The sequence below is a fragment of the Cnephaeus nilssonii genome, assembly GCF_951640355.1.
Source record: "Cnephaeus nilssonii genome assembly, chromosome: 16".
In the NCBI taxonomy this organism is placed as follows: domain Eukaryota; kingdom Metazoa; phylum Chordata; class Mammalia; order Chiroptera; family Vespertilionidae; genus Cnephaeus; species Cnephaeus nilssonii.
In genome coordinates this window covers 56,856,709-56,879,069 of record NC_137087.1, presented here as the reverse complement: position 1 = coordinate 56,879,069, position 22,361 = coordinate 56,856,709, and the positions used below count along the sequence as shown (strand labels likewise).

Here is a 22,361-nt window from a genome sequence, read left to right as displayed (position 1 = left end):
ATCTAAAAATATACTTCATAATGAAAACAGATTTTTTAAAAACCACCAAAACAACTAATAAAGGAAAATTAGATTGTCTCCAGTAATATGTGCTTTATACACAAGAAGTCACAAATGCTCAATAATTTTAGTTTACAATAAAAAGGGACACCTTTTTTTTTTTTTAGGGACACACTTTTTTTTTTTTTAATGAATCTTTATTGTTCAGATTACAATTGTTTCTCCTTTTTCCCCCCATATCTCCCCACCACCCAGTTCCCACCCCCCCTCCGCCCTTACCTCCCCCCCGCTGTCCTTATCCATAGGTATATGATTTTTGTCCAGTCTCTTCCCATACTCCCCACACAGACACCCCTTTCCCCCTCAGAATTATCAATCCACTCCCATTCTATGCCTCTGATTCTATTAAGTTCACCAGTTTATTCTGTTCCTCAGATTTTTAATTCACTTGACTTTTAGATTCACTTGTTGATAGATATGTACTTGTTGTTCATAATTTTTATCTTTCTTCTTCTTTTTCCTCTTTTTAAAGAATACCTTTCAGCATTTCATATAATACTGGTTTGGTGGTGATGAACTCCTTTAGCTTTTTCTTATCTGTGAAGCTCTTTATCTGACCTTCAATTCTGAATGATAGCTTTGCTGGGTAGAGTAGTCTTGGTTGTAGGTTGTTGCTATTCATCACTTTGAATATTTCTTGCCACTCCCGTCTGGCCTGCATGGTTTCTGTTGAGAAATTAGCTGATAATCGTATGGGAGCTCCCTTGTAGGTAACTAACTGTTTTTCTCTTGCTGCTTGTAAGATTCTCTCTTTGTCTTTTGCCCTTGGCATTTTAATTATGATGTGTCTTGGTGTGGTCCTCTTTGGATTCCTTTTGTTTGGGGTTCTGTGAGCTTCCTGGACTTGTAAGTCTATTTCTTTCATCAGGTGGGGGAAGTTTTCGTTCATTATTTCTTCAAATAGGTTTTCAGCATCTTGCTCTCTCTCTTCTTCTGGTACCCCCATAATTCTGATGTTGGTTCGCTTGAAGTTGTCCCAGAGGCTTCTTACACTATCTTCAACTTTCTGAATTCTTTTCTCGTCATGCTTCTCTGGAGGAGTGTCCTTGGCCTCTTTGTATTCCAAATCTTTGAGTTGATTCTTGCGATCCTCTAGTCTGCTGTTGGGTCTCTGTATAATATTTTTTATCTCAGTCAGTGTATGTTTAATTTCTAGTTGGTCCTTTTTCATATCCTCGAGGGTCTCATTGAATTTATCGGCCTTTTCCATGAAATTCTTGAAAAACCTTATAACCGTGGTTTTGAACTCTATGTCCAGTCACTTGTTCTCCTCCATTTCTTTAGTTTGTGATCTGTTTCCTTGCCTTCTCATTTTCTCTGCTTCCCTGAATTGGTAGGGTAGTTTTGTGTACTAGATGTCCTATTGGTTCAATGGGTCAGCCTCCCAGTTACTTGAGGTGGACACTCTTGGTGTACCCTTGTGTACTGTGTGTCCCCCAGCAGGAGCTACAGCAAGAACTAGTTTTTTCCTCCTTTGCTTGGGCGGTTTTGGAGCAGTCTGACTGGAGCTGAAGTTAATTTGGTTGAGCTGCCACAGAACAGGCCATTTATATGCAAAAGCCGCTGTGTGGAGCCTGGGCGGGTTTGGAGAATGTGCGGGGCGGGGCCTCAGTGTGGGGCGGGGTCTCAGGGCGTCACTAGGCTGGGGCGTGGCCAACGGCGATGGCTGGCGTCAGCCGTCTCTGCCTTTCCACGTTTCCAAGTCCCTGCGCCCCGCGCTCCAGCGCTGTAAAACAATGATTGCTGGGCGCACCTCTGCAAAAAAGTCACTCTCACTTTCCGACCCGATGGCCGAGAGTCCAGCTTCTCCCCGTAGGAGTCTGGGTCCCCCACGTGTCCCCAGAAACTGGATTTCAGAGTGATCGGGAGCTTGTCTCCCTTTGGGTTGAAGAAAAGCCGCGCACCCAGTCGCCCGCCGCCAGCCCGCTTCGCGCGCCTCCGTACCTCAGCTTTTCAGCGTTTGTGCTCCTTTCTCTCCTTAGTTGTAAATCTTCCACTCAGCCAGCTTTCCCGTGGTTCTGGGTGGTAGAAGTTTTGTCTTTTAGTTGTATTTTTGAAATTGTTGTGTGAGGCAGCAGATTAGTTGTTTAACTATGCCGCCATCTTGGTTCCTCCTCCCAGGGACACACTTTTTTAAAAAAAAATGTTTATATTGATTTTTATTTATTTATTTATTTATTTTTAAATATATTTTATTGATTTTTTACAGAGAGAAAGGGAGAGAGAGAGAGTTAGAAACATCAATCAGCTGCCTCCTGCACACCCCCTACTGGGGATGTGCCCACAACCAAGGTACATGCCCTTGACCGGAATCGAACCTGGGACCTTTCAGTCTGCAGGCTGACGCTCTATCCACTGAGCCAAACCGGCTTCGGCTATATTGATTTTTAGAGAGAGAGAGGGACGGAGAGGGAGAGAAAAACATCGACATGAGAGAGAAACATCCATCAGTTGTCTCCTGCATATACCCCAACCGAGGATCACTAGGGATCGAACCCACAACCTGGGCATGTGCCCTGACCTTTCGGTCGAACTAGCGACCTTTTGGTGCACAGGACAACACTCACTCAACTGAGCCACACTGGCCAGAGCAAAGGGCACACTTTTTTACACAGCAATAATGGTAAAGCCTCCAATAGCTCAAAACTCATATTAAAATGGATACAAAAGGAAAAACAGATATTTACATATAATGCTTAAACTATTTCATTTACTCATTTTCAGAATATTTTGGGACCCAACTATATAACATCTAATTTTTTCACAAACAAAATTTCCTCTGACCCAGGGCACAGGTGTCTGTCCTTCCAAGACGGGGCCTGCTGAAGTACCTGGACCTTCCATCAGTTTGTCTGCCCTGGATAGCGCCCCGGAAAGGACCACACTCCACACTAAGAAACCCACACTCTTCCCTGGCCAGTTAATTGGATCAGGAATGGACAGCTGACCCAAAGCCAACAACAGCCATGGTCTGCCACCTGCCTCTCTCTCTAGCCTTATTCCTACTATCCTCTCCTTTGAAATGAGCGCAGTTGGGGGGATATCTTTCCATCAGAGCACCTACCATCATTATCAAATAATTATACATTTTTTTCGGTGATTATTCACCGATGTCTGTTTTCTCTCCCGAACTGTAAGCTCCATGAGGGTGGGAATGGGTCAGGTTTTGCTCACTACTGTGTTCTACCAACTAGCACGATTCCTGACACTTGCTAGGCGTTTGATAAGTGCTGTGTTTTAAGAGGAAGAAAGGGTTGTAATATTATACCTCCTTTTTCTCTAAAGTTTTATTTTTATTTCATGAAACTTACATGGCAATAAACGCACTTTGGGCAGACGAATAATTAAGGCAAAGGAATCAAAGCCATAACAGAATATACATTTATCCTCAAAGAAGAAAACGTCAAAATGCCACAATCAGTTTGACAAGTTTAAGGAGTTTACAGAAACATACCTGAATGGAGCTGAATTTTCCCAATAACGCCTTCTACCAAACCCAAGCAAATGGGATTCCAGGCAAGAAGTAGATCAGTAGCTAAAATAAAATAAGAAGCAATCATGAGAAAATATTCATCAGAAAACATGTAAAACAGTATATTAAAAGCAGTATATTAAAATATGATCAATGTCCAAAATAAAAGCAGTTATGAACACCCAGAACTGAATACATTACTATCAATTTTTGAAAAAGCGTTCAATCGAAGCCTGAATAAGGCTTCTGTCGTAAGGACAGTTATGGGAAAGAAGTGACATTCTGAAAGTCGGCTCAGATTGGAGGCAGTACTCTGGCGCCCTTCAGTGGGGGAAAGAGGCTGGTGCACTACAAGACAACGGAGATGCCGGCAGCCCTATAGTCATAGCTAGTCCCAAATCCCAAATCCGAAGACAAGGCCTGAGAAACTGCCATATAGAGATGCCCACTTACTGGATCCCAGTCTGGAAAATACCCTTTCCCCAAGAATCTTACACCAAGCAAAGAAATCCAGACAGCTAGTGCTCTTTTATGGGACTTCCAGGGCAAAAATAATAGGAACAAGTATTAAGTGCCTGGTGTGAGCCGGGCATCCCGATCAGGCTTCCTCATCTGAGCCACAAAACAAACAATGATGTGCGTGACTGTTTTCTCAATTCTCCCAAATAACTTGTGCCATTCTAGACACATAGGAGAGAAGTTAATTCATTACACACAATGGGCGCCTGAGGACATTAGGGCTTAATTCTCTTGTGGAACCCAGATTGCAAAAGGCTGTGAAATGCATGGATATAAATGTAACATTAATGGTAGTTCAATAGGTTGCAGGTTCAATCCCTGGCCCCGGTTGTTGTGTGTGCGGGAGGCAACAACCAATCGATGTGTCTCTCACATGGATGTTCCTTTTCTCTCTTTCTCTCTCCCTCCCTCTTCCTTCTACTTCCTCTCCCTCCCTCCCCCCACTCCCTTTCCACTCTCTCTTCCCCTCCTCCTCCCCTTCCCCCCTCTTCCTCTCCCTCTCTTTTTTTCTCTCCCCCTTCCTTCCCTCCTTCCTCCCTTCCACTCTCTAAAAATCAATGGGAAAAATATCCTCAGTTGAGGATTAAAAACTAGAAAAAACTAAAACAATAACCAAGTTTATGGTATAAAGACTAAAAATAATAGTTACTGATAATCTTTGAGGTTCAAAAAGAGAACCCATTAAGACTGAATTCATTGTGGGATGATCAAGGACAAATGTCTAGATGTAAGAACCAGAGATCTAAAAGGAGGAAAAGAAAACAGAAGATGATGACAGTAAAATTCCAGGTGTAAAAGTTAACCTTTGAAAAGGAAGGATACCACTTTTTTCTACGTCTAGAAGCAAAGATGAAAGACTAAATATAGAAATGGAGAAGAAAAGCAGATGATGTGTTGGATGGCCTTGACTCAGTAAAAATAGGAGTCAAAGTCAACTTTGCTTTAGAGGCACAGAGGCAGCAGAGGCTTGGTGTGAAGGGACTTCAGGAAGTCGATCTGTAAATGTTCTATGTGTGTTCAAAAGCAGGCATATTTTTAACTTAGTGTTTTCAAGGAAAAGGGGTATCAATCCATTAGTGGATCATGAAATCAATTTTGTATGAAATTAGTATTAACAGCAACACAACAGAATAGAACAGAAAACTGAATATACCATGAAAAATTGCACCATGTAGGGAAATATTTTATGAAACTTTTGTTTCTGGTACATACATATGTGTTCAACAGGTCATGATTTTTAAAGTATTTCTTACTATGGTTGTGAAATATTTGAACACACTATTTAACTTTGGGGCTAGGGCTCATTATATCAACTTTGTTGATTATTTTGTTCAACTTCTCTATGCATTTGCTAATTTCTTTGACTGCTTAACCTAATAGGTTTTGAGAGCAGGCTTTTTCCTTTTTTCTTTTTTTTAAACTCTCAAGCTTTGTGTTTTTTCCATTTTTCCTTCTTAAGTTTTGCTTTACACTTGAGACTAAGTTCAGGATTACTCTATCTTCCTGGTGAACTGCTCTATCAGGATGTAATAACTGCCTTTATTTCAAATAATGTTCTTTGCCCCAAAGTCTAGCTTGCCTACCGTTATTACCGGTATTGTGAAGGAAATACATTCGGTATAAAAAGGGATAAATATGAACATTGCTAATCCAATTGTATTACTTCTCCTATTCCCCACAGCTTTAGAAACTAAGTCCAAATTCCTTGGAAAGGCTTGTAAGCCCCGCATGGGCGGGTCCTGTGCCCCTCCTCAGGCCTCCCCACCCCCAGCATCCTGGTCTTCCTGCAGCCATCCAGTAGCACAGGCTCTGTGTGGAATGCTGCTCCCCACCCACTTCTGCCTCTCTTCATTCCAGTCTCAGAGCAAGGGTCACCGGTGTTCCCTGACACATTCCCCTCTCCACCCACCTCGCAGAACAGAGCAGGATCCCTTTTGTGACTCCCTGAACCTTGCTCAGATTTCCATCATAGCAACTTACTTTGGTTTAATGCACCTAACTATTGACTTGTCTGTCTCTGACTGAGCAGGAAACTCATCAAGAACAGGAAGCTCATAAGACCTACTCTCATTTAGCTTTATATCCCCAGTGCATGGTACACAGCAGGCTCCAAAATGCTGAGTAGCCAAATGAACGTATGACACAGAATGGAGTGGCAAGTTAAAGTCAGATAATTTGCTGTGCATCGTGTTAGAAGGGCTCACTATTTAAAATGGCAAAGTTAAAGTCCTCTGTTCTAGTTCAGATAAAAGCTTCAGGGCTAGCAGAGACAAAGGGACTGTCCAATACTACATAGCTTGTCAAAATCAAAACACCATTTCCCATTCTCAGCCCAGAGCTCTTTCTAGCATACATCAAACTCCCTAAGTTTCCCTACCAAATGTTCTCAGGTATAATATTCTCATTTTTGTATGGGACTTTCAGCTCACCATCATTCCAGCTGCACATTTGGGTGATGTCCAAAATGCGTTTCTTCCTCACAGAGTCCTATTGATTCTATCCCCTCAATATCTGATGAATGTTTCACTTCTCTCCATCCCACTGCCACTATCCTTGCCCAGGGTCTAGACCTCCCCCATCTGGATCATTAAAAAAGCTCTTGTCTGCTCTATAGCTAGCAGGCTGCTTAATACATAAAAGGCATTCAAATATGCATTGAATGCAATGAGGACTCCAGACAGTTTGGTTCTGCAGGACCCTAACGTAAAAGGCAGAGAGCTGCAAGAGCAAGGCTGAAGAACTACACAGGGACCCACTCAGGAGGACAACAGATAGTGAGTTCAGGGCTGTTTCCTCCAGACAGGGCAGATTTGCATTTGAGATTGAACATCAGGGCCAGTGTAGAGGATGAACATGAGAGGGCAGGCCTAAAGCCAGAGATCCCGATAAGCGTGTGTACAAGGACAGCCTCGAGCTGGCTCGGGAACTGGGAGCCTGGACAGAGTCTAGAGGCGCAGGTATGATGTGGGCACAGCCTGAATATGGTGTCCCAGGGAGAGTCCTGACTCTACTATAGTCTCTGAAGACCTCTCAGCTTCCATTTCCTCTTGTGTAAATGGAAATTTCAACTAACTTACAGGGTTTTTATAAGGATCAAATGAGAGAATTATATGAAAGTGTCCAGGACCATGTCTGGCACATAAATGTTCAGTAACTTTTAGCTCAAGTTGGGAAATGTACATGCATTTAAAATTCCAGGTTCTTACCACTCAGTAAATCTCTCCATAGATTTTTATTTCAAGGATCTATGTACAGCTTAAAAAAAAAAAAAAAACTAAAAAGAAAAACTTCATTTTTTTTTTTTTTTTTACTTATTAAATCTTATGGTAAGGCCATAATTCCTGAAAGCCTCCTCAAAGAAAAAAATTTTTATGAAAATCTCAATATCTAGATATGTCCCCAAAATTGTTTCCTCTAATATGAAACAGATCCAGAGCTCTGACGCAGCTCAAAACTAGGCATCCAGTCTTAGTCCCAGCAACCCAGTTCAGGTTCCGATCCAAATGGCAAATCAAGCATGACTGCCAGCTTCCTCCCCTCTAAATCCTCCACACGCAGGGGTGGCGGGGGGTGGAATCTAGAAGTACAGGCTAAAGGGAGGTAAGATTATGCCTGGGAAAAAGACATGGATATTGGTAAATTTTAGTTATGTATGTGAAAATAAATACTGGGTCTTAAGAAACCATAGAAGAATATAAGTAGAATATGTAACTTTCGATCAGCAATAGAGAGGCACCTAACAAATATTTGAGATATCCAATGGAAGACAGGAAAAGGTGATAGAATAAAAGAAAAAGCACAATAAATGGAAAACAAGAATAAACAATAGAGATAACTCCTAATATACTAAAATAAATGTAAAGTTTAAACTAACCCATTAAAAAGACAGACTATTATTAAGTCTCAACCCCTCTATCAGTTTATTTAATTCTATGCCTATTTTGTTTACTACTATATACCTGAGGTCTAGGACAGTGTTTGATGCATAGCAGGCATTCATTCAATAGTTACTGAACAAATGAATCAATAAATGAGTAAAAGTAAGCATGAAAAATGGACTTCTTCCAATTGCTTATTTTCACTGGCTTTTAATAGGGCTACCAACTTAAATTGTTATTTTTTTAAATGCTATACAAGCATTTTTAATAAAAGCATTTATCTTTCAATAAATATAATAAATGATGAGCCTGTCTCACAATGAAAGACTTACCTAAACATTCGGGGAAATGATCTTAAAATCTCTAGCTGGTGCCCATGGTTTCTCATACCAATATAGAGACAAGAGACACAAGACAATAGAGGAAGGCCGGAAGCAGGCAATATAACTGGCCCAAGAAAAGAGGCTCCGTGTGTCCTTTTGAACTGATGTGCCTTTGCTGCCCAGTACAGTGCCTGGGACACATAGGTACTTCAGTGTGTGTGTGTGTGTGTGTGTGTGTGTGTGTGTGTGTGTGTGTGTGTTTAAACCTCACCCAAGGGTATGTTTACTGATTTTAGAGAGGAAGGGAGAAGGAGAGAGAGAACTAGAGATAGAGAATCACTGATGTGAAAGAGAAACATCAATTGGTTGCCTCCCACACCTGTCCCAACCAGGGATCAAACCCGCAACCTAGGTATGTTCCCTGACCAGGAATCAAACCCACAAACTTTTTTGGCATATGGGACGACGTGCCACCCAACCAGGGCTGTGTGCACCCCCTACCCCAATCTGTTACTCTCTAAAAAGGAAGCAGAATCAGTTGGCATTAGTAGATTCTGTATAGAGGAAATCTGTAAATGATATTAGTCTAAGCATATGTAGCAAGTACACTTAGTAATGCACACTACCACTACTCAGGAGGCAGAGGGCACTGGAATGGCAAAGAAAAAGGCCAGTGGGCTTATACTATCCTTCCACAAAGAACAGCCATGTAATTGATCTGCTTCAACAAGCATATTGCTCTCTAATCTTCCCTTCAAAACGTATATTCCAAGGTGGCAGATAAATTCAAAAGACAAATGTTTGAAATTTGCAAGCAGGTTTTAAAATTTAGGATTATCAAAGTCATCTAGTAAAGAGAAAAGTTGCTTACAGATTACAAAAGTATAGCATTCTACAAATAATGCCAACTTTTAATTAGTGAAATAAAGCAGCATACACTAAAAGGCAGAAATATTTTGTTCTAAGCTCAGTTGTTTGGCCAATTGGTCTCCACTTCCGGTTCATTTGGCAGTTCAGGGCTTCTGTTTTCATAGGCCCTCCTCTTCCTGGTACACAGAAACAAGTGATAAATACTGGGTGCCTGCAGAGAGTATGAGTCATTCATTCCAAAAGCCCAGAGTGAAGGCACTCCCTCAGCCCAAGAACAAGCCTGTGTTTTTCACAACTGCTGAAGTTTATGGGCAGTTTCGTTTGTTTTAGGAAAAAGAAAAAAAAAAAGTACCAAGGTATGCATAAATAATCAGACCCAAGTTTCATTTCCTGCTAAAGACAATGGATATTATTGGTATGAAAAGACAATCACTGGTTCTTCCCGTAGTGGCGGCGTCCTCGTCGACCTCTGCACTATGTCCAGCGGCCTCCTGAAGGCGCTGCGCAGCGACTCCTATGTGGAGCTGAGCCAGTACCGGGACCAGCACTTCCGGGGTGACAATGAAGAACAGGAAAAATTACTGAAGAAAAGCTGTACATTATATGTTGGAAATCTTTCCTTTTATACAACTGAAGAACAAATCTATGAACTCTTCAGCAAAAGTGGAGACATAAAGAAAATCATTATGGGCCTGGATAAAATGAAGAAAACAGCATGTGGTTTCTGCTTTGTGGAATACTACTCAAGAGCAGATGCAGAAAATGCCATGCGGTACATAAATGGAACTCGTCTGGATGACCGGATCATTCGCACAGACTGGGATGCAGGCTTTAAGGAGGGCAGACAGTATGGCCGTGGAAGGTCTGGAGGCCAGGTACGAGATGAGTATCGACAGGACTATGATGCTGGGAGAGGAGGCTATGGAAAACTGGCCCAAAACCAGTGAGCAAAAACCATCATGAAAAACTCACTCCTTTGGCCTGCTGAATTTGATGTACATTACCTAAGGTCTGCAAACCTGCCATTTTTACAAATATTTGATCAATGTCTCTGCTGAGCCAGACACCACTTCATGGCTTTCCTCTGAAAATTATTAAAGGACAGAAGCCAAAAGAATGCCTTTAATTCTAGTCTTAGAATATTGGGCATGTGTAAGGTTACTGGAATGATTGTCTTACCAGGTCAAAAATCGTGTTCCTTGGCAACGGAGTTTATCTATAATGTTGATTTATCAGCCAAAAACACCACACGTCTTTTAGGAAAATTGGAAAAAGTTTACAATTTTGTTTACTGTGTTTGTGTGTAAGCAGGTTCATGTTCTACACATTGGGGCCTGTAATTACTATTTAAAAATTTTTTAAGTTGCCTTGAGATAAAGTTGAATAAATGGAGTTTTGTGATATTGTAACAAAAAAAAGAAAAAAAGAAAAGACAATCACTAAAGTCAGACAGATGAGTAAAAGGGTTCTAAATTGAAAAACTGAAAGTTCCCATTGTTAGCTCTTCCATGCTTCAACTCTCAGAATTTAATTTGGCCAGGAAAACAGATAAAGGTGATTCAGGAGCCATCTTAAAAATGCAAAATTTGATACATTTCTTTGAACTCTAATGGTGATGATTTTCTGGCACGCAACAAGTTAAATAGCTAATCCAACTTAGAAGTTCTAGCAGGTGGTGATTTCCCAGTGTGAACTCCAAACCAATGGTTGCTCATTCTGGCTGTTCATGGTCAGCATCTAGGAGCTTTATAGAACACTGATGTCTGGGCCCCGCCCTCAGCAAGTCTGACTTCAATTGGCTGGAGGGGGCCCTGACACAGGTGTTTGTCAAGCTCCTCCAGGAAATTATAATGCACAGCCAAGTGGAGGGTCACAGCAGCCTCCCCTTATCTACAGGGTGGAGCGGCGCAGTGGATGCCTGAAACTGCGGACAGTAGGGAACCCTACATTTACTATATTCTTTCCTATACTTACATACCTATGATCCAGTTTAATTAACAAATTAGGCAATTTCATGGACAAAAGATTTATTCTTATCGTAGATCTTAGTAACTTCAGCAGATGATTTTTTCGTTCCTTACTAAGTGGAGAATTTTCACCTTTTCACTTAAAGAAAGCAATTTGCAGCTTCTCTGGCATGTCTGAATTGCCAGCACCACTACTCCTGCGCTTCGTGGCCATTATGAAGTAAAATACGGGTTCTTTGAACACAAGCACTGCAATGCCTCCACAGTCGATCTGATAACCAAGATGGCTACCAAGTGACCAACGGGACAGTATGAGATTTCATCACACCTCTCAGAACAGCGTGCAATTTAAAACTTGTAAGTTATTTCTGGAATTTTCTATTTAATATTTTCAGGCCTCAGTTGACTGGGAGCAACTGAAACTGAGGAAAGGGAAATGTCGGGTAAAGGGGAAACTACTCTATTGGTCTAAGTGATTATAGGTTATTGGATGGAGCGTGCATGAGTACGTTTAGCTTTAACTTTATCAGTCTGATTCAAAATGATACCTGTGTCATGTACAACTTTAAACTCTTTAATGTAATAAAGTACCATAAATTACATAAAGATCTCATAATACAGTGAGCTGGCATAAGCTAGTACAAAGAATTATATTTCAAAAAATAACCCTAAGAGTACTTAAAAGATAAGAGATACTATCTAGGAAGGAGATCTTAAGAATATCTAGACTTTTCTATTAAAACAGGCATCTAATTATAGCAAAGAGCCCACAAACTTTTGATCATGACCATGAAGGATATTAGAAATTGGTTTTTAAACTCTGTAATATCTACACGAAAAATTATTGATTCCTTATCTGAAGTATAAAGTCCTAATAATCGCATTTCAAGAAAGACCCAATGCAACTCAAAAAAGAACAGAAGATAACTAAAGAAAAGACTTTCATGAAAGGTCAAACAATGTAGAAAGGTCCTGGGAAAACCTACCAGAAATGTATAACATTATGAGAGGTATGGAGATTACAGTACATTCAGAATAAGAGTCTAGGAGACGCATGTTTAAAAGACATAGTTTGGGAATAAATGAAGGGAAGTACAGCCTGCCACAACTTTCCAAACTCATTACCTGAAGAGGCTGAAAATACAACCAGTTTAAACAAGGATTCGATAAATCTTTGAATAATAAATGCATAATGCATCACCCAAGAAACATAGCAATGTGTTCAAATAAGTCTCTCACCTTCTGCTCTCCCCAAAAAATTGTCCTGTGATATAACTTTCAGAAATAGGATTCTGAGAACTAAATCAGAGCACAGCTGAGCTAACAATTGGTATTTTCCTTTCCTCGTTTTAGAGCTCTTAAACCAAGATGTATAAAATTAGCACTTCCTTCATTAAATAAGTGCAACCTTTCTCCCAGCTGGTACTTAAATAATTTCCTAGCTTTCCCTGAAAACTTTGTCCAAAGTTAACTTACTCTCTCCCATCTAGGATTGTCTGCATAGTAGTCTTGCCGCCATAGGTCCTCACCAACAAAAAGCTCTGCCTTCAAACCCAGCATCAGATCAAATGAAGAACTCTACCAGCTCAAACAAGGCCACCACAGAGCGGAAGAACCTGCACTATTTCAGTCCAGCCAGGTGGGCACTAGGCATCCTCATACACGGTCATTTTGTTTTGTTTTGTTGTTTTGAGTACCTCATAGAATGAAGGCACTGAGCATACAAAGAGTTCTTTCTGGCAAGACACACACAAATAAGTCCACACGTGCACAGAGCCTGTTTCTTCCAGGGCTTTCCACTCCTATAGAGAGAAAGAACTATCACAGACTACTTCAAGAAATGTCACAGAACCAAAGAAAAAAGTATCCTTCCTTCTCATTTTATTAGAAAAAAAAATGTTTACCATCTCAGAAAAACAAACACACTGAGACCTGGAACTTCAAGACAGCTCAAATCTTCCACAGAACTGTCTTATATAGCTCTATCACTGTCTGTCACTCCAGACTTCTGTGTGCGTCTATCTCCTATTGGACTACATCCTCGGCTAGGGTAGACAGTGTTTTACCATCTTTTCACTTTAGCACAATGCCCAGCAGGTCTTCAACAAATGTTTGTTGAAAGAATAAATGGCTTCACAGAAACTCAGCCTTAATATTTTTGGAAGGAGGAAGAAATAGAATACTAAATTAGTTAGAAGCAGGGAGGAGGGGCTGCCGCTTTGAGATGCGGAAACTTTTGAAAGGTGTAAAGGGGGATAAATGCAATAGCTACCAGAGGAGAGACAAACCCTGAGAGTTAAGAAGCACAGCTGCCCAGAAGGGAGACTGGCACACTGTGACTCTGCCCATCACAGCTCTTCCCAGAGGAAGAAAAAAGTTTGTATCTGCCATGAAAGCAATGTATAATAATACTGTGAAGCATCATCATTATATATGCAAACTACTAAAATTAAAAGCATATGGCATGTTTAAAATTTCCTAATATTTCAGTTTGATGCTATGATTGCTTCAGATGGTATATACTGACCACTGCAGAAACTGTGGAATTTGAAGTTCAGTGTAAATGAAAGCTGATTCAAATAATAAGATTTATAAAGAGTTAATGTATTTTTAAACATCCCACTGTCAAGTTGAAGAAATGCGAAGTTAAACTTGAAAGAACCTGAAATCAAAATGAAGTAACTTAAAGAAGAAACACTGACCTAAAATCAACCTGTATTTAATTCAGCCAGCCTTACCAAAGAAAGCAGGCAGGAGTGGATGCTTTTTCTGAATGAGCAGTTTTTTTAAGGGTCTCACAGCAACCAGAAAGTGAGTCATTCTAACAAAGCATGGGATTTAATTAAGATACTATCAGTGTGTCTTGTAATAGTACTACAATGCTAAATGTTCAGTGGTGGTTTTTTTTAATGTTCAGTGTTTATCCTCACTTTTAAAATACTATTTATATATTATTATTTAAGATTATCAACAACTGATAATAAAAAATATTTCTCCATTTTGTTAAACATACTCTAATTCAAATGTTCTTTTCAATTCAATTATGGTCAGTTGACACATAATGATGACATAGACGAGCTAAGGAGTAATTAATTATTTGTTAGAGATTCAATGACACTGCTGTTACTTCTCAAACTTGTGTTCGTTCGCAAGGCTAGATTTTAAAAGGTGATATTTTAAAACATATTTGAATATGAATAGAACAGTTAACAAAAAGATGCAAAGAGAGGTAGTAATACAGCTTATAAAGATCTAACATTTAAACCCTCATAAAACCACACCAGACTATGGCTCTGAGAATAAATAGCACAGCCAAACTAGTTTGATTTTTCCAACAGTCTGGTATCTATCTGTAAATACAACAGTTCATTTTGTCATAAACCACAAGGACCAAATCATTAACAAACTTTTTTTTTTGCATAAGAAAAAAATGTCTTCAGGTCCCATTTATTTTCATTCTAAAAGAGAATAAATTTCTTGAATCTCAGACTTAAAAGTTAGATTCCCCTCACCCCTTTACTGAACAAAATGAGAAATTAGCAGTTTTTTTAGTTAGCAAAAGAGGCAGCATTCTGGCCTTTTATTCTTACATTCTCCGTTTAATCCTCCCAACAATCTCTTTGCTGCTCAAAGTGCAAAGGGTTGACCAGGGACTAACGAGCATTATTTCAATTCATTCGAGACAATTTTTACATAAGACCTGCTGTGGGCCAGGTGCTAGGGATATGGTGATGAATTTACATCTCCTCCCCCTTGCTCCAAATGAGTTAGGCTGGGCAGGTAGGACTACGGGAAGCCGTGCCGCTAGGCATCCTGGAGCAGCACCAAAGGAGCCAGGTTCCGGAAAAGACCACGCTATCAGGACACCAAATTTGCTGGCACCTGCATGCTCTACTCTAAAAGGCCTCCTTACTTCCTCTCCTCTGAAGCTAGCCTTTGCCAAGTCGTGGCCTCTGCTGGCGATGGCCTGCTCAGAGCACAGCATCTAGGACCAGGGATTCCACAAAGGCCCCTCCCTGTTGAAGGTAGCGGTCCTAAAGACTTTTCCCTAACCATTCCCGCTCTGCTTTCTGTGCTCTGAAAAGACGCCTGTGAAATTAGAGCTGGACTCTCGCAAAGCTAGACTGAGGAAGGCTTCAGGTTGCCATCACAGGCTGAAATACTTCCCATCCCGTACAGATCAATGTTTCTGCACAAAGATCTACCCTATCTCTAGTCCCTCCCCAAACTGCAGATGTTCTAAAAACTTAAGGGAAACCTGATAAACTGACCCTAACCTGGAAAAACAACTAGTCAATCTATTACATAGTGACATTCCCTGTAAGAATATGAACTAATTTTGCAAGGAGGAGTCAGGGATAGGTGTTGGGTCAAAGAACCATCCAGCAGTCCCATTATCAACCTTTTCCTTCTACACACATCCTCCCTCAGTGTGTGTGCTTTGACAAGAAAGGCTATCTGATTCTCTATAAAGGCTATACTATATGATGATGATAGCGAAAGACACATTTCAGATATTATCCATAAAATTATGAACACTATAACTCTGTAGTCAAGAAGATAGAAAGGTTTATAAAACAGGTTTTTCAGCATTGAGAGGTATCTCCCTGGCTTTGTAGTCACATAGTGGGTTAGAAGCCCATCTCCCCCTCTTAATTCTGTGAACTTGGACAAATTACCTCTCTATGCCTCAGTCTCCTCGTCTGTAGGAAAATAACAAAACCCTCCTCCTGAGGTTTGTGGGGATGGAATGCACCAGTTACAAATAAAGGGCTTAGCACAGTGTCTGGTTCAGCAAAATGCTCAATAAATAAAAGCTGTTGTTATTAGCTACTATTAATCTCAGTTAACAATGTAGACAACAAAATATGTTCAAAAACTTCCTTCATCTGTAAAACCTGATTCCAAAAATAGTTATCTGCCCCATTAGGAAGACCCTGTCCTTCTTTTCTTTAACCCCAGAAGGGAGAAAAAAAATTGGAAAGATGAGTCTTTTCTATTTTGCATGCATAAAAATAAGTGTTCATAAAAATAAACATACAGACCTCTTCAATCTAACAATGCTAGATTATTAGAAATATAAATCATGGAGTAAAAAGTAGTTCAGAACATAAAAACTGGTAAGCCATTTAAATAAACTGAAGGGTAAAGACACTTGAAAAAAACCTGGTTATTCAACAAAAACAAAGATTTTTACAATATATTTAATAATTTTTTTAAATTAAAATGCCCTGTTATATTTTGTCATGGTAATTTGTGTTTATTAGCAAATATTTTAGTTCAAAATCTTTTTTTCAAAGTCAATATCAAATGGCACAAAACTCTAAATACACTGAATCTATATTCAGAAAATATGATCCTGAAAAGATAGTTTCATGTGGATCTCAGTTCCATTACTATAATTTCTCATTCAAAGAAAGTTAACTTCATATGACATACTAAAAATAATTTCATTATTAAAAAATTACTAAGAAGAACAGAAACACTTTTCATGTTTCTGTGAATTCTAATTGATAGCTAGTTATCTCCTCCAAAAACATATTCACTGGCATTCATCATTCAGAATATCATTTCTCTCTCTCCAGCTTACAGGCTGTGAATGTTATGTGTATGACAAATGCTTTAACATCTTTCCATGGTCACTCAGTCTGCAAATAGTATGAAGCATAGACTGCAGTAAATTACATAACACCATCACATCAGACACAAGGTCTAGTCGAAGTAATTTTAAGACTAAAGAGGTAAGACCATATCACCCTTCCCAAACAGTGGACTGTTTAAGGTCTACAATCCTTACTCTCAGATAGTAAAACTTCACTCTCAGGAAGTTATTGAATGTTTACACAGTACTTTATCATTTCCCTGGTAGACAATAAAACAATCTAAATACTTTTCTCTACGGGTCACTTTGCAATAGACATAAGCATCCACCAAAAAGCAAGCTACAGACTAAAAAAATGAAAACATCAGCCCTGGCTGGGTGGTCCAGATGTTTGAAGCATCCTCCCATACACCAAAAGGTTACGGGTTGGATTCCCAGTTGTGGCAAGTAGGGCAGGCAATTAATCACATCAATGTTTCTCTCCCTCTCTCCCTCCCTCCCTCTTCTCCCTTCCTCTAAGAACCAGAAAAACATATCCTCGGGTGAGGAATTTTTAAAAAAGAAAGCATCAGAAAAAAATAATAGTATCAACTGTTTAGAAAAAACAATTTTTAAAAATTAAACAATGTAAAGAAGAAAATAAGGAATCCAAAGATTTTTCTTTTAAAAAATGGTGATGCTAAATCAGATAGAAAGGGGGAAACACACACACACACACACACACACACACACACACAAGTGGAAAGCCTCGCATTTATTTCCTCACCCAGCTGGACAGAGATTTTCCGCCCCAATTAGAAGATATTCAAAACAGGGCCTAAAATGGGTAATAAGCATAACACAACATCCTATTTTTATGGCAATGATATTACTGAGAGAAAACTTGGACTTAAAATGTAACTCGGCTCCACTCAACCAAAAATGCTTTCTGCATTCTAAGCACTCTAGAGCCCAGAGATACCAAGATGAGTCAAGTACGGTCCTTGCCTTGGGAAAAGTACTGTCCCCTGAGGAAAAAGGAAGGAAACTATTATTATATGATGCAGTAAGGGCTGTAATCAACGTGTGTGCTAAGTGGACAAAGCACCTGGAAACACAATAATGTGTTTATTGTGGCCACAATTCTGCCCTAGGAATGCGGCTAGGGTGAGCACACATCTGAGCTGGGTCTTCCAGAAGAAACGAGGCAGGAAAAGAGGCGGACAGTAACACACATTCCAGGATAAGGAAATGATCATTTTAACCTTAAAAATCAATGCTGACTCTTCTGATGTCTCTAAGAAAAAGGAAGTCCTGATTCAGGTTTTCAGTAGCCATAAACATAAAAACCACAATGTCCACAGGCTTTTTTGGTCTTATAACACTGCCCTTTGGAAAAGATAAGGACTTGGTCAATCACCTATTCAGTTGAATTATCAATTGGGAATAATGGTATATTTTAAATGCTTTCATTAGAAACAAGAGCAAAACTGGCAATAAAAGCAGAGGGAAAAGGTACGATAAAATGAAAAGAATTTTGAACGATTCTATAGAAAAAAAGCAATTAAAATACAATTATTAATAGTCATTCTTTAAAAAGGATCTTAAGTACTGGATAGGACAAACAATTTGGTAAAGTACACGGGATTCTTTATTCACTGGCTATACTCAAACACCTGAAGATCAAAACAGGCGGTTACTTCTGAAATATAATGGCCTCTTCCTTCCTCTAGATTTTCGATCTCCTTCAGTCTGTGGTTGCCTACATCCTAAGACATGAAATAAATGTAACTGCAAAGACTTCAGACATTTATGTAGAAAAGAAGTTTTTAACTTGCCTTCTGATGTGGACTTTGAATATATAAACAGTAACTCAAACCACATGGCTTAATCCAAAATCTAGGCCGAGGTTACCCTGGGGATATTTCTTAAGGGCTTAAACCTGTGGCTCATCTGAGCTGCCTTAGCTCAGAAGTATGGATTGAAGGATTCTTCCACAGAAAGGTGGGACACTAGCCAGCAGCCTAGAAGAGCTGACTTTCTTCGCTTGAGGGGAGTGATTTATCCCCAAACAACCATTAGGATAGGACAGCCTCCCTTGTATAAGAACTGAACACAAATCAAACAGAATGTCAAATAATTCACTTAGAACCGCTCCTCTTCAGAGGACTCCTATGACTGCACCGTGGTCCATGTAATTCCACCAGCTTGGTTCATCTCTGTCAATCTTAGGGGCTAAGACAAAGAAGAGAGTGGCCCTAAAAATGCAAACAACCCAGCCCCCCTATTTATATGTGCCTCAATTCACTGCCCAAACATACTGGTGACTACCTGGAGACATCCTGAGTGTTTTTCATGAAACACACCAATATCAACCCCTAAAACATACACTGGACAAACTGGCATGGTTCTAAGAAACATTTCCATCATGTACAATGACCAAAAAGCCCAGCCTTCATTTTGTAGTTGAAGAGATGAGGCGTAGAAAAGTGTTCTGTTCCCTGGGTCGGAGAGGATCTCAATTTCCCTCCAGCTGTAAATGATCTACAGTCGGCTCCTTAACAGCTTGGGGGGTTTTGCCGTCTACCTTTCTTCAAGCCAAACTTGGAGCCTGACCCAAACGTTGGGGGTGGGAGCAGGGGGAGGGCTAGGCAAATGGTCAGATCGGGGGAAAAACAGAGAAAAGAGAATGAATGGAGACTGGCCAACAGGAGCCTACCCACAACAACTTCTGTCCCAAGACCATCAAGCACCTTATCTGGGTGCCGCAGTTTCTCCTCCATTCTGAACAGAGGAAATCACACGTAATGGTAAGAAAATACACCGAGGCTAGAGGGAGAAAAAAAAAGAATAAGTTCTCCTTCCCTGCCAATCAACCAGCAGGCCTTCGTCAGAGAGCCAGAGAGCCAGAGAGCGGCGGCACCTGCTGGGGCCGGTACTACTCCCTCTCTGACCTCAGGCCCGTGACGCCACCTTTCTCACCTGGGTCCTCACGGGGTGCGTGAGGTTGTTGTGGGGAAATTAAGGACCACGACCTGGAAAGCCAGCCTATAAACGGTAGCTGCTGTGATAGGAAAAGCTTATTTGGCTCTCTTAGACCTTCCAATTCACACCATGGAATTCCTTTGTCGAGGTTAGACACAAGAATTACAAGCAAATTTGAAATGCTCTATTTACTTAAAGAGCTCTATTCTCTCGCTTCTCTAGAGGAAGATGCCCGAGGTGATGAGGAAAAAGGACCGACCCCCTCCGAGGGGGAGGCGTCACCCGGCCGGTGCGGGCGGGGCTGCTGCCGGACTCACCGCGTGAACTAGTTTTCCCAACGCAAACCGAGCGCCGCGGCCCCCGGCGCCGCACAGCAGCTCCCCGGACACCCCGACACGGGCCCACGGTACCTCCGGCGCCGCACAACGGCGAGCCGCACAGAAATATTACAAGTTCAACGTGACAGGTCAGGTTAATTGCAAAGCCACAATCAAAGGGAAGGTGCCTTAAAGCAGGTGCCCGTGGGGTAGCCGGAAGGAGTCACGCCTCGAAAAAGGCCCCAGAAACAGGTGAACAGGGAGCGAAGCTCCGACGACAGCTCGCGCCACTGGCCTGGGATCGCTTCTGGCCCGAGATGGGGGTTCGAACCCACGGGCCAGAGGCCACTCCAGACAGGAAGAGGCCTGGACGGCCAGGGGTACCTCGCTCGAACTTCCCGGGGAGAGCCGGCCGGACCCCGGCTGCCGGCAGCTCGGGTCAGCTCCCCCGGGAGGGACGAGGGTCGCGGGCCCTTTGTCCGCGCGGAGGGGTCGGGCCCGGGGGCCGGGCGAGCGCCCCCTCCGTCGGGAAATGATGACAGCGCGCGCCCGCGCCGAGCCCGCCCGGCCGCCAGGGGCCGCAGGCGGCGCCCTCCGCTCCCGCGGGCTGGGGGGCCCGGCCGCGCCCTCCCGCCGCCCCCCGCTCCCCGCGCCCAGGGGTGACCCCGCGCCGCCAGCCTCACCGGGTCGGAGCTCGAGGCCGCCATCGCGGCGGCTGCACCACAGCGCGCGCTCGCCCTGCTGCAGGATGTAGTGGTCCTTGGCTTGGAAGAGCTCCATGCCGGCCCCGCGCGCTGAGGCAGGCGGCGGCCCCCCGGCCCGGCGGGCGGCGGCGGCCCGCGGGGGGCGCGCGGAGCGTCCTCGTCAGCTGGGGCCGCCAGGGCCCGCGCCCCGGGGAGCGGCGGCTGAGGAAGCGCCGCGGCGGCGGGGTCCGCGGGAGAACGCACCCCGGAGACGGCGGGCGGGCGGCGGCGGCAGCGGGCCGTGGCTTTAGAGGCCTCTCCCCGGCTCCGCCCCTTGTCCGCTCCGCTCGGGCCCCCGCCCCCGGGCCCCGCCCCTCCTTGGCCCCGCCCCCGTCTCTCCCAGGCTCCTCCCCCTGCGTGGCTCTTCCCCCGCCTCTTGCTCCTTTGGGCTCGCGGGGCTCCCCTTTCCCGCCGCCTGAGTCCTCCAGCTCCTGCCGAGATCCTTCCTCGGGCTCCTGCCGCCACCGCCCCCCCGCCCCAGGCTCTTCTTCCCCCCTCCGACCGGCCTGCCTTCCCGCCCGAAGCAAACGCGGGCAGAACCCGGGAAGGGCTGAGTCAGGCGGGCCGTCTTCCTCCCTCGTGGCCTTGGGAGCAACAGCCCACTCGTGGGGCCTTCCCTCCATGCCGGCAGGTTATGCGTTCCTTTCACCAGCCCTGAGGGAAGCCGGGCAGACTTCCTAAATCCAGCTCGAAACCCCTCCTTCCCAGAGGCCTGAGCTTCCCGCGTAGCGGGGTCGTGGGGGGGGGGAGAGGGAGGGCCCCAGCCGGGCGCTCTGCCCCAGCCGGGCTGTCTTATTTTGTTTGGTGTTTCCTCTTAGAAGCCTGTGACGTTTGACAGCAGCAGGCCTTCAATAAGTGCACACCAACGAGGGGCACGTAGCAATAGGAGATGCACAAGTATTAGCAGCACGGGGCTCTAACTAGCGGGAAGGAAGGCGCAAAGCCCGGACGCCCCCAAACCGAGCAGGATGGATCTGAGAAGACTTCATAAAATAAGTCAATTAATGAAGTGGACGGGATTTAGGTTGACAAGGGTAAGAGAGCTGAAGAACCTCTATGGAAGGAGGACGCCCCAGTACCTTTGAGCTGTCTATCTTGGAAGGCTAGGTGGCTTCTTGAGCAGAATTGTGCTTGAGTCAGCCCCCCCTAAATCACCACCACCCCCCCACCCCCGTTGAATTAAATGACCTTTAATTACACTCCCAGTTTTATAGATCAGGGAATACTTTTTACCTTCTGCTTTGATAAAAGTAAGAGGACTCAAATGCAGGAAGGAGTTACACATTATTAATTATTAGAGGCCTCCGTGCAAGAGTAGGCCTTCCCGGGACTGGGCTTCCCTCGCAGCCCGCTGGAAGGTCGTCCGGAAGGACATCTGGTCTAATTAGCATATTACGCTTTTATTATTATAGATTCCGGCCCACACTGATTGGTTGTTGAATTGCCATAGCACAGGAAGTCCCATGATGACAAAACGTCCTGGAGCCTCTAATAAGTACCATGCTTTCTGGGCTGCCCAGACCCCTCAACATAAAGGTCTTAGAGGAGTGATTACTGTGTCAAATCTTTGTGATGTGACTTGGACACAGAAAATAATAGAAATAAGGAGATCAGAAGTTTCAGTGGAACCATCAGTTTCAGATCCA

General features: G+C 42.9%; 2 protein-coding genes across 5 annotated transcripts in view; one reads left to right on the top strand and one right to left on the bottom strand.

Moving 5' to 3' along the window:
* Positions 1 to 20,944, bottom strand: part of INPP5F (inositol polyphosphate-5-phosphatase F) — a 62,056-nt gene extending 41,112 nt beyond the window's left edge. For 3 of the 4 annotated variants that reach the window (XM_079793357.1, XM_079793359.1, XM_079793360.1), the window contains exons 1-2: positions 20,656 to 20,944; positions 3,515 to 3,595 (exon numbers count right to left, since the gene is read on the bottom strand). In XM_079793357.1, the coding sequence (XP_079649483.1) occupies positions 3,515 to 3,595; positions 20,656 to 20,752 (178 nt within the window). In that variant the 5' untranslated portion in view covers positions 20,753 to 20,944. Of the gene's footprint in view, positions 1 to 2,004; positions 2,049 to 3,514; positions 3,596 to 20,655 lie in introns of those variants that run through there. The other variant, XM_079793358.1, reaches the window with a different exon arrangement.
* LOC307112335 (nuclear cap-binding protein subunit 2) lies at positions 9,322 to 12,863 on the top strand. Its single transcript, XM_079792937.1, has one exon. It carries the CDS (start codon positions 9,599 to 9,601, stop codon positions 10,067 to 10,069), a length of 471 nt encoding a protein of 156 aa, XP_079649063.1. The 5' UTR covers positions 9,322 to 9,598; the 3' UTR covers positions 10,070 to 12,863.
* Positions 20,945 to 22,361: the final 1,417 nt, after the last annotated feature.

What these genes read in the sequence shown, in the direction of transcription:
- LOC307112335 (XM_079792937.1), top strand. Translation starts at nt 9,599, where the DNA reads ATGTCCAGCGGCCTCCTGAAGGCGCTGCGCAGCGACTCCTATGTGGAG.